The sequence below is a fragment of the Rhinopithecus roxellana genome, chromosome 9 (assembly GCF_007565055.1).
Source record: "Rhinopithecus roxellana isolate Shanxi Qingling chromosome 9, ASM756505v1, whole genome shotgun sequence".
NCBI lineage: Eukaryota > Metazoa > Chordata > Mammalia > Primates > Cercopithecidae > Rhinopithecus > Rhinopithecus roxellana.
Genome location: NC_044557.1, coordinates 141,927,579 through 141,941,225, shown reverse-complemented (window position 1 = coordinate 141,941,225; position 13,647 = coordinate 141,927,579). Strand labels below are relative to the sequence as shown.

General features: G+C 39.9%; 1 protein-coding gene across 2 annotated transcripts in view; it reads left to right on the top strand.

Annotated features, from left to right (window-relative positions):
• FGL1 (fibrinogen like 1) overlaps positions 1 to 9,944 on the top strand; it is a 31,754-nt gene extending 21,810 nt beyond the window's left edge. For both annotated transcript variants that reach the window (XM_010374483.2, XM_030937346.1), the window contains exons 6-8: positions 5,317 to 5,405; positions 5,587 to 5,774; positions 9,583 to 9,944. In XM_010374483.2, coding sequence (XP_010372785.2) covers positions 5,317 to 5,405; positions 5,587 to 5,774; positions 9,583 to 9,742 — 437 coding nt within the window. In that variant the 3' untranslated portion in view covers positions 9,743 to 9,944. The remainder of the gene's footprint in view (positions 1 to 5,316; positions 5,406 to 5,586; positions 5,775 to 9,582) is intronic.
• Positions 9,945 to 13,647: the final 3,703 nt, after the last annotated feature.

The window sequence follows — 13,647 nt, the reverse complement described above, 5'->3', positions numbered from 1 at the left end:
ATCTGCAGGTTGGCTGGGTGATTTTGCTGATCAGGGCTGGGCTCTGCTGATCATGGCTGGGCTTGCTTATGAACGTGAAATCAACTTCCTGATTGAAGTTGCTGCTCTAGGATGGAAGGATTCCACCGGGCTCCACAGGGTCTCTCATCTTCCAGCTGGCTAGCCTGGACTTGTTCTTGTAGCACAGGCAGGGTTCCAGAAAAAAGAATGGATGTATATAAGTCTCTTGAGATCTAGGCTCAGAACCGGCATGGAATCATTTTTCTTCCATTGGTGAAAGCAAATCACAGGAGCAGTTCAGACTTATTTTAAAAAGAAAATAAACAATAGGAGGAGTTATGAAGACATATTATGAGAGGGAGGTGAAAAATTGGGGAATTGGCGCCATTTTTCCAATAAAATACCATACTATATGAAATGTCCATGTTTCCACATACCTCTCATCTTTTATGTTGAAATTTTTTCAAAGATGCAACCAATTTGAAAGAAGTTTCAACCTACCTCCTGTATCCTACATTAACATTTTACTTTGCTTGTTTTTATTATGTGTCTATCCATTTGCCCATTACTCAATCCATCCATCAATCCATCTTTTCTGTATATATATTTCAAAGTAAATAGCAGACATCTGGACAATTCTCCCTATATACTTTTAAATTCTTATCTTTAGAGTTTAATATTTGTCTAAAATATCATTGCTTTGATAACAAATTTTCCAAGCTTCAGTCTTCCATGTTCTTTTTCTCCAATCCATTGTCTTCCCTACCTCGTTGTAGTCAGAGATTACCATCAGTTCCACTCAAATCTTATCCTCAATCCTTCATAAAAGGCAACTGTAATGCCCAAGAAAGCATGCCAAGTTACACTGCAATTGCATTAAAAATAAAACAGCCGGCCGGGCGCGGTGGCTCAAGCCTGTAATCCCAGCACTTTGGGAGGCCGAGACGGGCGGATCACGAGGTCAGGAGATCGAGATCATCCTGGCTAACGCAGTGAAACCCCGTCTCTACTAAAAATACAAAAACTAGCTGGGCGAGGTGGCGGGCGCCTGTAGTCCCAGCTACTCGGGAGGCTGAGGTGGGAGAATGGCGCAAACCCGGGAGGCGGAGCTTGCAGTGAGCTGAGATCGGGCCACTGCACTCCAGTCCGGGCGACAGAGCGATACTCCGCCTCAAAAAAATAAAAAAATAAAAAAATAAAAAAAAAATAAAACAGCCGGGCATGGTGGCTCATACCTGTAATCCCAGCACTTTGGGAGGCCGAGGCAGGTGGATCCCATGAGGCCAGGAGTTTGAGACCAGCCTGGCCAATATAGTGAAACCCTGTCTCTACTAAAAATACAAAAATTAGCCAGGCATGGTGGCTCACCCCTATAATCCCAGCCACTTGGGAGGCTGAGGCAGGAGAATTGCTTGAACCCAAGAGGCAGAGGTTGCAGTGAGCCGAGATTGTGCCAACACACTCCAGCCTGCATGACAGAGCGAGACTCCATCTCAAATAATAATAATAATAATAATAATAATTAATTAAAATAAAACAAGAGTTCATTTTTTCCACCCAAGTTCTGGAAAGCTATTGGTGTTTCTATATTTATAGTAGTAGGATTATGGTTATAAAGTTCTTTGAGACACTAGAATAATAAACATTAGACAGGATGAGTAATCCTAGAAACCTTATACTTTCTTTATATGTCCTTCTTATGATCAGTGCTCTCCAAATTTATATCAGGCTTCCTTTCCTTCAGCATATCTATTATTCTAGTTTTAAGTGTTTTATGCCAGATATATAAAATTTGCCATACCAACTTCTGTTTAATTTGCACGTTGATATTTGTCTGGTTTCTTATTGAAACTATGAAAACCCCAGAGCAGTAACCCTTGGCTCTTTCTAAATAGATGAAATTCAAACTTATTATTTTTCGAGTTATTATGATGTACATATTTGACCCGAGGAACTTTGCCAACAAACCTGTTCCCATTCATATTTCAACTTGGTACTCAGGCTGGCTAATCTCATGGCAGTAAAAATGTATTTTTCAGTACCTAGGCCCACAATCATGTATCCCAATAACCCAGACAATAGGCAGTGCTTTTGTCTCCGCATTCTTTAATTATGAGAGCATTATGGCTAATGAATTACCTCTGGGAATGGCTTTATCCCCACTACATAAATCTTGACTAGAAGTAGTAGCCATAAAATTGATTTAGAAATGGTAAATGTAATTTGTTTACTTACTGAACACAGAGACATTTAAATGGTTAGCCAAAAAACTGAGACTTTACGTCTCTTCTATAATAGAGGTTTTTGTTTTGTTTTGTTTTGTTTTTTTGTTTTGTTTTTTGTTTTTTTTGAGACAGATTCTTGCTCTGTCGCCCAGGCTGGAGTGCCTTGGCTCACTGCAACCCCTGCCTCTTGGTTCAAGCAATTCTCATGCCTCAGCCTCCTGAGTAGCTGGGATTATAGGCGCACACCACCACACCCAGCTAATTTTTGTATTTTTAGTAGAGACGGTGGTCTCACCATGTTGGCCAGGCTGGTTTCAAACTCCTGGCTGCAAGTGATCTGCCTGCCTCAGCCTCCCAAAGTGCTGGAATTACAGGTATGAACCACCGCATCTGGCCTGTAACAGAGTATTTTTAAAGACAGTTGACTTAGCCTGCCTTGCTGCTCTTATACACTCTAGAGTCTTGTCTCACGTGACCTTTACTACCTTGAGAGAGCTCCCTGGGGCAAGGAAATTGTGGTGCCAAATTAACAAGCCCAAGAGAGGCCCACATTCCCTCTTAAAGGGACTCCAGTCATGAGGAATCCAGCATTCCCTGCCCCACAGCCTTGCGTTTGTTTATAGGACTCCTTCAGGCTGTTCTCTTGTCTGTCCTCTTCTGCTGCTGGTGTGTGCACCCTTAAGCTTGAGGGGAGGCTAAAGAAAGGCTTTTTTTTTTTTTTTTTTTTTTTTTTTTTTTTTTTTTTTTGATGAAGTCCCGCTCTGTCGCCAGGCTGAAGTGCAGTGGCACAATCTTGGTTTACTGCAACCTCTGCCTCCCGGGTTCAAGCAATTCTCCTGCCTCAGCCTCCTGAGTAGCTGGGATTACAGGCATGCACCACCATGCCCAGCTAATTTTTGTATTTTTAGTAGAGACGGGGTTTCACCATGTTGGCCAGGATGGTCTCGATCCCCTGACCCTGTAATCCACCCACCTTGGGTGTGAATAGAGCTTGGATATGCAGCCTCGGATGTCCACAAGGGTATCCAAAGCCCCTTGCTCTAAGTGATGGAGATGGGGATGGGAAGACAGAAGAGGCCAACCATAGATGCGACCTAGGTGGTAGGACTATTCAGGGACTCTCTTTCCCAGTGCCTCCATGGTTCCCAGTGCCTCCGCGGTTCCCAGTGCCTCCGTGGTTCCCAGTACCTCCATGGTTCCCAGTGCCTCCGTGGTTCCCAGTGCCTCCGTGGCTCCCAGTGCCTCCGTGGCTCCCAGTGCCTCCGTGGTTCCCAGTACCTCCATTGTTCCCAGTACCTCCATGGTTCCCAGTGCCTCCGTGGTATCCCAGTGCCTCCATGGTTCCCAGTGCCTCCGTGGTTCCCAGTGCCTCCGTGGTATCCCAGTGCCTCCATGGTTCCCAGTGCCTCCGTGGTTCCCAGTGCCTCCGTGGCTCCCAGTGCCTCCGTGGCTCCCAGTGCCTCCGTGGCTCCCAGTGCCTCCGTGGTTCCCAGTGCCTCCATGGTCTGGCTTGAAACTTCAAGGAATGTGAGGCTCTAAATTCTAACGTGACCTCACAGGTCATTGTTACATCTTATTTATCAAAGTAGGAGGATGGAACACATATGATCTAATAATTTGATTGATAAACTTCAGTGCCCCTGACAAGAGATCTGTTTCTGAAAAAGGAAGTCTTTGTTATTTCCAAACAATGGAACAACAACAACAACAAAAAGATTACTTGAAGGTAGCAACTATTTTAAGCATTTTAAAAACGTAATGCTCTTTTATCACCTAGAATTTTTACCGTCATTAAAGTATATCTTTAATGTTTAGAGATTTGTTGTCATCATATATCATTCTTTAGCATATATAAAAGAGAATATATACGCAATACGTTGTATTCTTTTTTTTTTTTTTTTTCTGAGACGGAGTCTTGCTCTGTTGCCCAGGCTTGGAGTGCAGTGGAGCGATCTTGGCTCACTGCAAGCTCTACCTCCCGGGTTCACGCCATTCTCCTGCCTCAGCCTCCTGAGTAGCTGGGACTACAGGTGCCCACCACCATGCCCGGCTAATTTCTTTTTGTATTTTTGGTAGAGACGGGGTTTCACCATGTTACCCACGATGGTCTTGATCTCCTGACCTCATGATCCGCCTGCCTTGGCCTCCCAAAGTGCTGGGATTACAGGCGTGAGCCACAGCGCCCAGCCCCATTGTGTTCTTAAAATGCTTTTACACGTAGATATCACCTCTTCAGAAATACCTTTTTTCTCAGAGTCATTGATGTTAGTGTATTTTCCAGTAATTATCATCATCTCTGTCACTGAGAATATTGGTGGTACAGCATTTCTCAAGAATGTTTTCTTGTTGTCTCTGAAATTCTCCAATGACATCCACTCTGTAAACGTTGATGCTAGTCTCTTAATCTTATGAGCCATTATCAAAGGAAGGTTTTCAGATAACAATTAGGATTCGTATTTCTTCCTCAAATTATTCTTAAAGGGTTTGCTGGCTGATCTTTCATGCTATCAGGAAAATAACCAAGTTCGGGCATATGCAGGTAATGGCAACTACATTTTACAAACCTAGTGACTCAGCTACAAAAAAATTACACGATGTCATTAATAGTTGCCATTTACGTTCAAGATCAACGTTCTTACTGAAGTCAAGAAAAAGAGGCCAAACGATTAAATGTAAAAATGTCAGTCCTTTCATTGTTAGATTGCTTTAAGTAATGACTTATTTTTATCTGTTGATCTCATTCATATTAGCCATCCCCCTCAGCATATACTACCTATTTTTGCTGCAGATGGTCAGATCTGAGTGAGAATGTTTAAGCCATATTAAGAGAATTGCACTAGCTTTTACCTCTGAGAGATCTAGTAGACATTTTAAAAATTTAATATCGTATCCATCATTTTTTTTACAATACATTACACGATAAAATGTTTATGTTATAAATACAATGGAGTCACTGTTTAATCTTTGAAAACCGGTTCTTGGCCAAAGGAAATGGTAAAAGTAAAATAGAGCTGTGAATTATTTTTAATCCGCCGTAGTCCGTGTCATGTCACGCATTTTTAAAAATTATAATTTCTTGTTTCGTTTTTAGAAGACTACACTTTAAAAATCGACCTTGCAGATTTTGAAAAAAATAGCCGTTATGCACAATATAAGAATTTCAAAGTTGGAGATGAAAAGGTACTACAATTTTCTAATAAGTAAAACCATAAATAAATGCTTAAAATGTGCAACAAAACCCTGGAGTCAGTGGAAATAAAAATACACAATAGAGTCTGTTCTTTCACTTATGAAATAAACTTCATTTTAAAATGGTCAGAGAGGAACTCCACTGACTTTAGAAATTGCTCTTTTTCTTTAGAATTTCTATGAGTTGAATATTGGGGAATATTCTGGAACAGCTGGAGATTCCCTTGCGGGGAGTTTTCATCCTGAGGTGCAGTGGTGGGCTAGTCACCAAAGAATGAAATTCAGCACGTGGGACAGAGATCATGACAACTATGACGGGAACTGCGCAGAAGAAGATCAGTCTGGCTGGTGGTTTAACAGGTTTGATGTCTTATGAGCATAGTCGTAATGGAGTTGATGAGATCTCACTGACGGGCATTAATTATCAATATAATATGTATGGTAATGTTGGTCTTTATTTATAATGTTAGTATTACTAAGTAATCATTAGAATTCTTCAGCAATGAAGTAGTTTTGAGGATTTGTTCATTGTGAACATTAGTAAAGTTTAAATGTCATAGAAATAAATTATTACTTTTACAAAGATCATTTGCAAACTGAATTATGGATGAGTTATAAATAGAAGGCCACAAATTCACACAAATAAAGAGAGAGCATCTATACATAAGGAGAATATTTGGCATCCCAATAACCAACTAGTTCTTCACCTGACGATATCACACAAAAGAGCCACTGTTATTGCTATAATGTTTCTGTAGAGTACTACTTTTCAATCACTATGGCTTTCATTAATTCATTGAATCCAAGCCTCTCCCAACACAGAAATTTCCTTAACAATAATCCTGAAACCTGATTCTACCCTCTGACTGAATACATTCATGTTACTTTAGCAGCAAATTCATTCCATTTTTGATTGTACATATTTGCTTCTTTTTTTACTGATACAAAATATTTTATATGTTTCTGGGGTACATGGGCTAATTTTTCAATTTTTGGTAGAGATGGGGTTTTGCCATGTTGCTCAGGCAGGTCTCGAACTCCTGGCCTCATGTGATCCTCCCACCTCGGCCTCCCAAAGTGTTGGGATTACAGGCGTGAGCCACTGCAACCGGCCCAATTCATAAGTTTTAAATTGCACGTCATTCTGAGCAGAGATTCACACCATTGGATTCATTCTGCGCAGGAGGTGGGTCACCCCTTTGTCTGGTGTCTCCACACTGAAAGGCCTCTCTGCCCAAGACACTTAGTAGCAGTCTCAGTTATCAGATCCAGTGTTGCGGTTTCAGAGTGCTTGTGTTCGAATCATGTTTATTTGATTTAATAATAGTCCCAAAGCCCAAGAGCTGTAATGCTGACATATTGTTATATAATCATAATATTTTATTATTAGTTATTGTTAATCTCTTACTGTGCCTAATTTATAAATTAACTTTATCATAGGTATGTATATTACAGGAAAAAACAGAGAACTGCTATATATTTTTTTTTTCCTTACTACACCCGCAAGATTTTTCCCCCTAGCGTTCTGAAATTTTACAGTGACGTACACTGTTGCGGTCTTCTTTTCATTTACTACAGTGGGTACTCAGTGGTTCTTTTCAATCTATATCATGTCCTTCAGTTTAGTACATTCTATTTTCTTTAGCTGCTCGTTAGTCACTTTGTAGCTGTTTCAGTTATCAGACTGAAAAAGCATAGTATCGATATATAGAATTTGGTATTATCCGTAGTTTCAGGCATCCGCTAGGGGTCTTGGAATGTATGCCCTACAGATAAGGGAGTACTACTGCGGTTGTAAAAACAGTCATTTTTTTTTCTGTATTTTGCGTGTTTTAAAAAAATTTGAGTCCATTTAATATTTGATCATTTGTAAAGGCACTGGAGTATTTCCAGCAGTGTGAAGGAGAGAAACCAATTTCTCTCTCTTGCTTTTCAAATTGGAGGTGATGATAGTCTTTTCCTTAGTGGTTTTCTTGTTATTTTAAAAACCATCTTCTTCACCTGTTCCTACTCTTCCTTTCTTTCCCCCTTGTCCTTCTAAGTTACCATGACATAAAACTTACGTGTAATTCATGAAGTCATCTGCAGCGTCAACAATGTTTGATTTTGAAAAGAATTCCATATACAGAAATAATTACGAATAGTATCATGAGATCAGACCCATGTACTTTATCCAGCTGACTGGCTTCTAAGGCATCTGAATGAAAACTACCATACATATTAATGTGGGCAAAGGAATGATTTCCCTAACTTTAAAGATATGGGTTCAGGGAGAACAAAGAAAGGCAATTCATTGGCTGGAGCCACCTAAGGAGCCTGCGTTATCCTTGGAATCAAAAGAGTTGATCAGGCTGCGCAATTGGAAAATCAGTAGGCATTAAGGGAGAGAAAGTAGATTGTTCTAGAAACTTGGTGCTACTTTTACCATGCCTACTATTAGTGAGTTTGACTATCATCTTTTCTTCCTTTTTACTCTTGCTTTTTTTCTGTCCCATAGTTCTTCTAATTTACATGAAATGTTGGCACTTCATAAATACGACCCACCTATAAGACATTCTTTTTCCATATAGCAAACTAATCACTGTGTGTTGATGTCTTGACTTTGTTAGCGTAGCATTTCACATGAGCGTTCACAGCCACTTCTTCACCGAGGGAACCCCAATCATCCCCCAATCTAGTTTCAAATCCAGGCTGTTCTAAAAATTAAAGGATGCTGGAAAACTGGTCTCAGAATAGTGAAGGTTTCTTATGTTGATCACAGAGTTAGTTTCCCAATGGGGTTCAAATCATAGACCAAATATAAAAATACAGTTAGCAGATATCTCTAGATAGACAAATATATGCCAAAATGTATAGTCTGGGGACTCAATTTACAGTCTTTTCTTTTGTAACATTATTTTCCATGCTGTTTTAAAAACACAGTAGGCTTTGACATGTGCAGACTTAACATACATATTTTCAATTAATTACATCCATTTAAATTAGGAGGACTCTGAGAATGCTCAGTAGGAGTGGATCGTTAGGCTGATAAGTGATTCAAGCCAGCCACTCAGCCTTTATGGGTAGATTATGTGCTTTTTTGATTCAATAATTTGGGTTTTTCCATAGATGTTCAGAACTATCTCTTGTGAATGTTCTCCTTCTATCCTAATTCTGACATCTTTTCATTAATTGTATCAATAAAGAAGTATATGGTAATTAATTTCATAATAACACACATAAACTTAGTGCATACTCTTATATATAAATTATACATATCAAGGACAAAATTTACAGACTCCAAAGGAGGAAAGAAACATTTTTATATTGTCAATAACCTAACCAGCTTGTCTAGATTGGTGCAATATATGTAAAAAATTAACTCAGCAACTAGGAAAAAATGATTATTGGTTGATGGGCGGGAAAACTTTAAATGGTGGTTTAGGTTTTGTTTGCTTACCTTTGAGATTAAAATAATTGATACGCTAGCAATTTAAAGAAGAGGAGGGAGGGAGTTTGAATTACGAAAGCTAAGTCTTAGCAGCAGATGAACGAACATGTGAGTGCAAATTATCCAGGAAAGCCAGCAGTAGAGCACCTTGCCCGTGCCTTACTTTGCTGACACTCACCTTAGCTCTTGCTAAGTATGAGATTAACACTGTTCTGAGTCAGGAGGTTGTAAGGCTGGAGGTTACAAGGATTGGTTTTTGTTGGCTTGTTTTAATTTTTCATTTAAAGGCAATCAAAAATTGAAATGCTTATTTTTCAATGCACTGTGAGTGGCCTGGATTGTATTTTCAGATTTGTTATGGCGGTAAAACTCAACAGTTTAAAATACCCATCTCTGAGGCCAGGCATGGTGGCTCACACCTGTTATCCCAGCATTTTGGAAGGCTGAGGCAGGAGGATTGCTTGAGCTCAGGAGTTCGAGACCAGTCGGGGCAACATAGAGAGACCCTGTCTCTATTATTTAAAAAAAATTAAAAAATAAAAAATAAAACGCCATCTCTATCTATTGTAGAAGTTTCTTAGCCTTTGGAAACTAGTAAATATTTACTTGTCTGAAAAATGGCAAAATTCGTAGTTCAAAAGTTTTGGGTATTTGCTAGCAAAATAAAAGAGTTTCTGAACAATATTTTTCCAGTCTGATTGTTGTTTTCTTTTTTTCCCTCTCCCCTCCTTCCACTAGGTGTCACTCTGCAAACCTGAATGGTTTATACTACAGCGGCCCCTACACGGCTAAAACAGACAATGGGATTGTCTGGTACACCTGGCATGGGTGGTGGTATTCTCTGAAATCTGTGGTTATGAAAATTAGGCCAAATGATTTTATTCCAAATGTCATTTAATTGTTGCTGTTGGGCTTTCATTTCTGCAATTCAGCTTTGTTTAAAGTGATTTGAAAAATACTCATTCTGAACATACCATGCGCAATCATGATTACTGTTGTGAGTACTGCTTTTCATTCTTCTCGCTTGCCTTTGTTACTTAATGTACTTTCAGTACAGCAGATATGCTATATTCACCAAATAAACGTAGATTGTATTAATATTTATTGAATCCGTGTGTGCAAAAGGCTCTGATACGGGCTTATGTCAGACAAAACACAAAAAGCGTAGATTGTATACCGTGACTTAGGATATATAAGCATAAATGCATAATAAATTATGAATGCAGTTGGCAAAACACATGACAAAATGCAGCAAATAATGGATTGCCGAATCAGCTGCAGAGACCGTAAATATTATGAGTTGGGATTTGAACTCAGGTTTTGGATTACAGAGTGGAAACTTTTAAGCACAACCCGGGATCTTAATCACTACAAAACGCTACTTGTATTTTTAGGAAGTTTATGTAGGTTATACACTTCTCTCACAGGGCTCATTTTAATTCTTACGCCAATCCTGTGAGGTTATTATCTCCATTTAACAGAGCTGAGAATTAGTGGGTCTGAGTTTTTGTGACTGCTCAAAGTTACAAAGTAGGGGAACAAGGCCTCAAATTCAAGTCTTCTGGTGCGAAATCAAATGTTTTGCCACCATCCTATAGCTTCTTCTGTATAGAACTTGGATTGGTGCAGAGTAGGGAGAGAACATTTCAAATGAAAGTAAAAGATACTCCAAAAGGCCGGGCACGGTGGCTCACGCCTGTAATCCCAGCACTCGGGGAGGCTGAGGCAGGCGGATCACTTGAGGCCAGGAGTTTGAGACCAGCCTGGCCAACGTGATGAAATCCCGTTTCTACTAAAAATACAAAAATTTGCTGCGTGTACTGGTGTGAGCCTGTAATACCAGCTACTCGGGAGGCTGAGGCAGGAGAATGCTTGAACCTTGGAAGCAGAGGTTGTAGTGAGCTGAGATTGTGCCACTACACTCCAACCTGGCCAACAAAGTGAGATGTCATCTCAGGAAAAAAAAAAAAAAGATACTCTAAAAAATATTTGTGTGCCAACTACGTGTCAAGCACAGAGAGTTCAAGTCCATACGGAGCTTAGTTTTTTGGTAAATACACTAATCATAGAATCACAAAATATACATAATTTTAAAAGTTGATATGTATGAAGTAAAGATATGTGCCTGGGAAATTTATACCAGGAGGATCTGACCTGGCTTTGGGGTAGGAGATTAGAAAAGCTTCCCAGAACAACTGACTTTTTGAGCTGAGACCTTTTAACAAGGTGTACGTGGGAAGATATTGCAGACGGAGGGAATCACGTGTGTAAAGTACACAGAGCAGGAAAGTGCTTGGGAACAAAAGGTTAGACAGCCAATATAGTTAAGTTATCCTTAAATCCTTAAGCCAAGGATTCTGCCACTTAACAGCTATGTGACCTTGGGTAAGCAACTTGACTTCTTTGAGCCTTAGCTGTCTCATCTACAAGATAGCGATTACAATAGTACCTGCCTCATAGGGTTGCTTTGAGAATTATAAAAGTATAACACTTAGCATAATGCCTCACACAGAGTAAGCGTTCAATAAGAACTAGGTGTGATGATTTGTGAAGCAGGCATTAAGGGACAGTAACGATACAGATGCCTTTGAAATCATAGGCCACATAAGGATATTAAGATTAGTTGTACTTTATTCTCTAAATCAGTGTTTCCCACGCAGCACTTCTCAGATTTTAGTTTTGTACAAATCAACCGAAGATCTTGTTAAAATGTAACTCTAATTCCAGGATGGAGCCTAATATTTGGGTTTTCTAACAAGGTTCCAGATGATGCAGATACTGCTGGTCTAGAAATTACACTTTGAAAAGCAAAAAGCTAGAGAGCCATAGTTCTGTGAGACATTGGGAGTTTAGTACAGAAAAAAGAAAAGGGTTACTTGATCAAATAAATTTAGGAGATGACATACTCAACAGAATTCCACACGTTTCTTCTCTTGGGAATTTCGCAGTTCTCTAATTTCGTAACGTGCATTCTGAAGTTCCAAGAAGGACATACAGTTGTACCATTTTTATATCTAATTAAGAGTGTGCTCTGCTGCAAGGTGTACATCGCCTGTTTATGGAAGTCCAAGCAAATAAGGATTTATTCATCTTACGTAGTGAGAACTCAGGAGGTAAGCAGTTGCTGTCCTATGTTCAGGGCAGCATGGAGGCTGATGCTGCAATTCATTTAGCCCATCCTTCAAAATTGCAAATTATCTACTGCAGTTCCTGCTTCGAGTTCACGTTAAAAGCAGTAAGAAAAGCGAAGGGTCAACAGACTTCAGTTTCTGCTGTGTTGGTCAGAATTGTATCATATGTTCACTCCGTCTGGAAGTATGATCAGGAAAAAGAAGATTTACTTTTATGATCTCTATAGAATGTGCAGGCAAAGGAGAAATGTTTGCCAGTGTTCTTGATTGTTTTTCAGTGCTGTCTTGTGGGAACAGTGTTCCATAGAACACATGTTGGTAAGCTATAAATAATGGATCATCAGTGACAATTTTAAATATGGGCTTAATTGCTCAAGTAGTAGCCTGAGGAACTCACACAATTATGAGATCAAAAGAAGAAAAGCTTTTAAAGGAGGAAAAAAGAAAAAGATTCCACAGAGAAGTGGGAGGGGAGCTAAACAAATTACGTTGTCGAACCTCAGTATAATAGTTTTTCAATGCAGAAGCAGTGATTTTAAAAATTTAAAATGCCATAAAATAATGGAAGAGAAGTTCTAATGAAAGATCATTGGAGTTAGTGATAACGTTATTTGTGTTCTTTAAATCCATTTCAGTGGAATGGGAGGGAGCTCTAGGCCAGGAAATAAAAACTGTTAGAGAGAATAGATTGGGGCCTGGCACAGTGGCTCATGCTTGTAATCCCGACACTTTCGGAAACGAAGGTGGGCGGATCACCTGAGGTCAGGAGTTGGAGACCAGCCTGGCCAATGTGGTGAAACCCCATCTCCACTAAAAATACAAAAACTAGCTGGGCATCATGACGCATACCTGTAGTCCCAGCTACTCGGGAGGCTGAGGCAGAAGAATTGATTGAACTGGGGAGGTGGAGGTTGCAGGGAGCCCAGACTGCGCAACTACACTCCAGCCTGGGCGACAGAGTGAGACTCCTCCTCCAAAAAACAAAACAAAACAAAACAAAACAAAAACAGACAGAATGTAGATAGGTCATTTGAGGAGTTTGGATGTAAAATAGAGAATCTGGACTGATTTTTTCTGAATTAGGAAGACTCCAGCCTTAACAAATGTCTCCAAAATTTCACCATTAGTGAGTTATTTATTAGGCTTTATCACTTTTTGAAATGCAAAATGTTTTTAATTTGTATCAGCTGATTCCACTTTAAGGTCAACAAACTTATGAGTGTTTTAAATGCTTTTTTTTGATAGAGCAAAGTTTAGAGGAAATGCAAGAAGCCTTGCATGAACAGAGAATCCACTGGATTACAAACTCTTTATTTCAGAGGCTGCATTCATCTTGTTGACAGTTTTATCTCCAACTCTCCGCACAGTGTCTGACACATGACAGGATCTCGAATGTTCTTTGACTGCCTGATTGAGGAAATAAGTAAAAAAAGAAACCACATGGCTAGGTGCGGTAGCTCATGCCTGTAATCCCAGTACTTTGGGAGGCCGAGGCAGGCAGATCACGAGGTCAGGAGATCAAGACCATCCTGGCTAACATGGTGAAACCCCGTTTCTACTAAAAATACAAAAAATTAGCCGGGCATGGTGGTGGTCGCCTGTGGTCCCAGCTACTTGGGAGGCGAGGCAGGAGAATGGCGTGAACCCGGGAGGCGGAGCTTGCAGCGAGCTG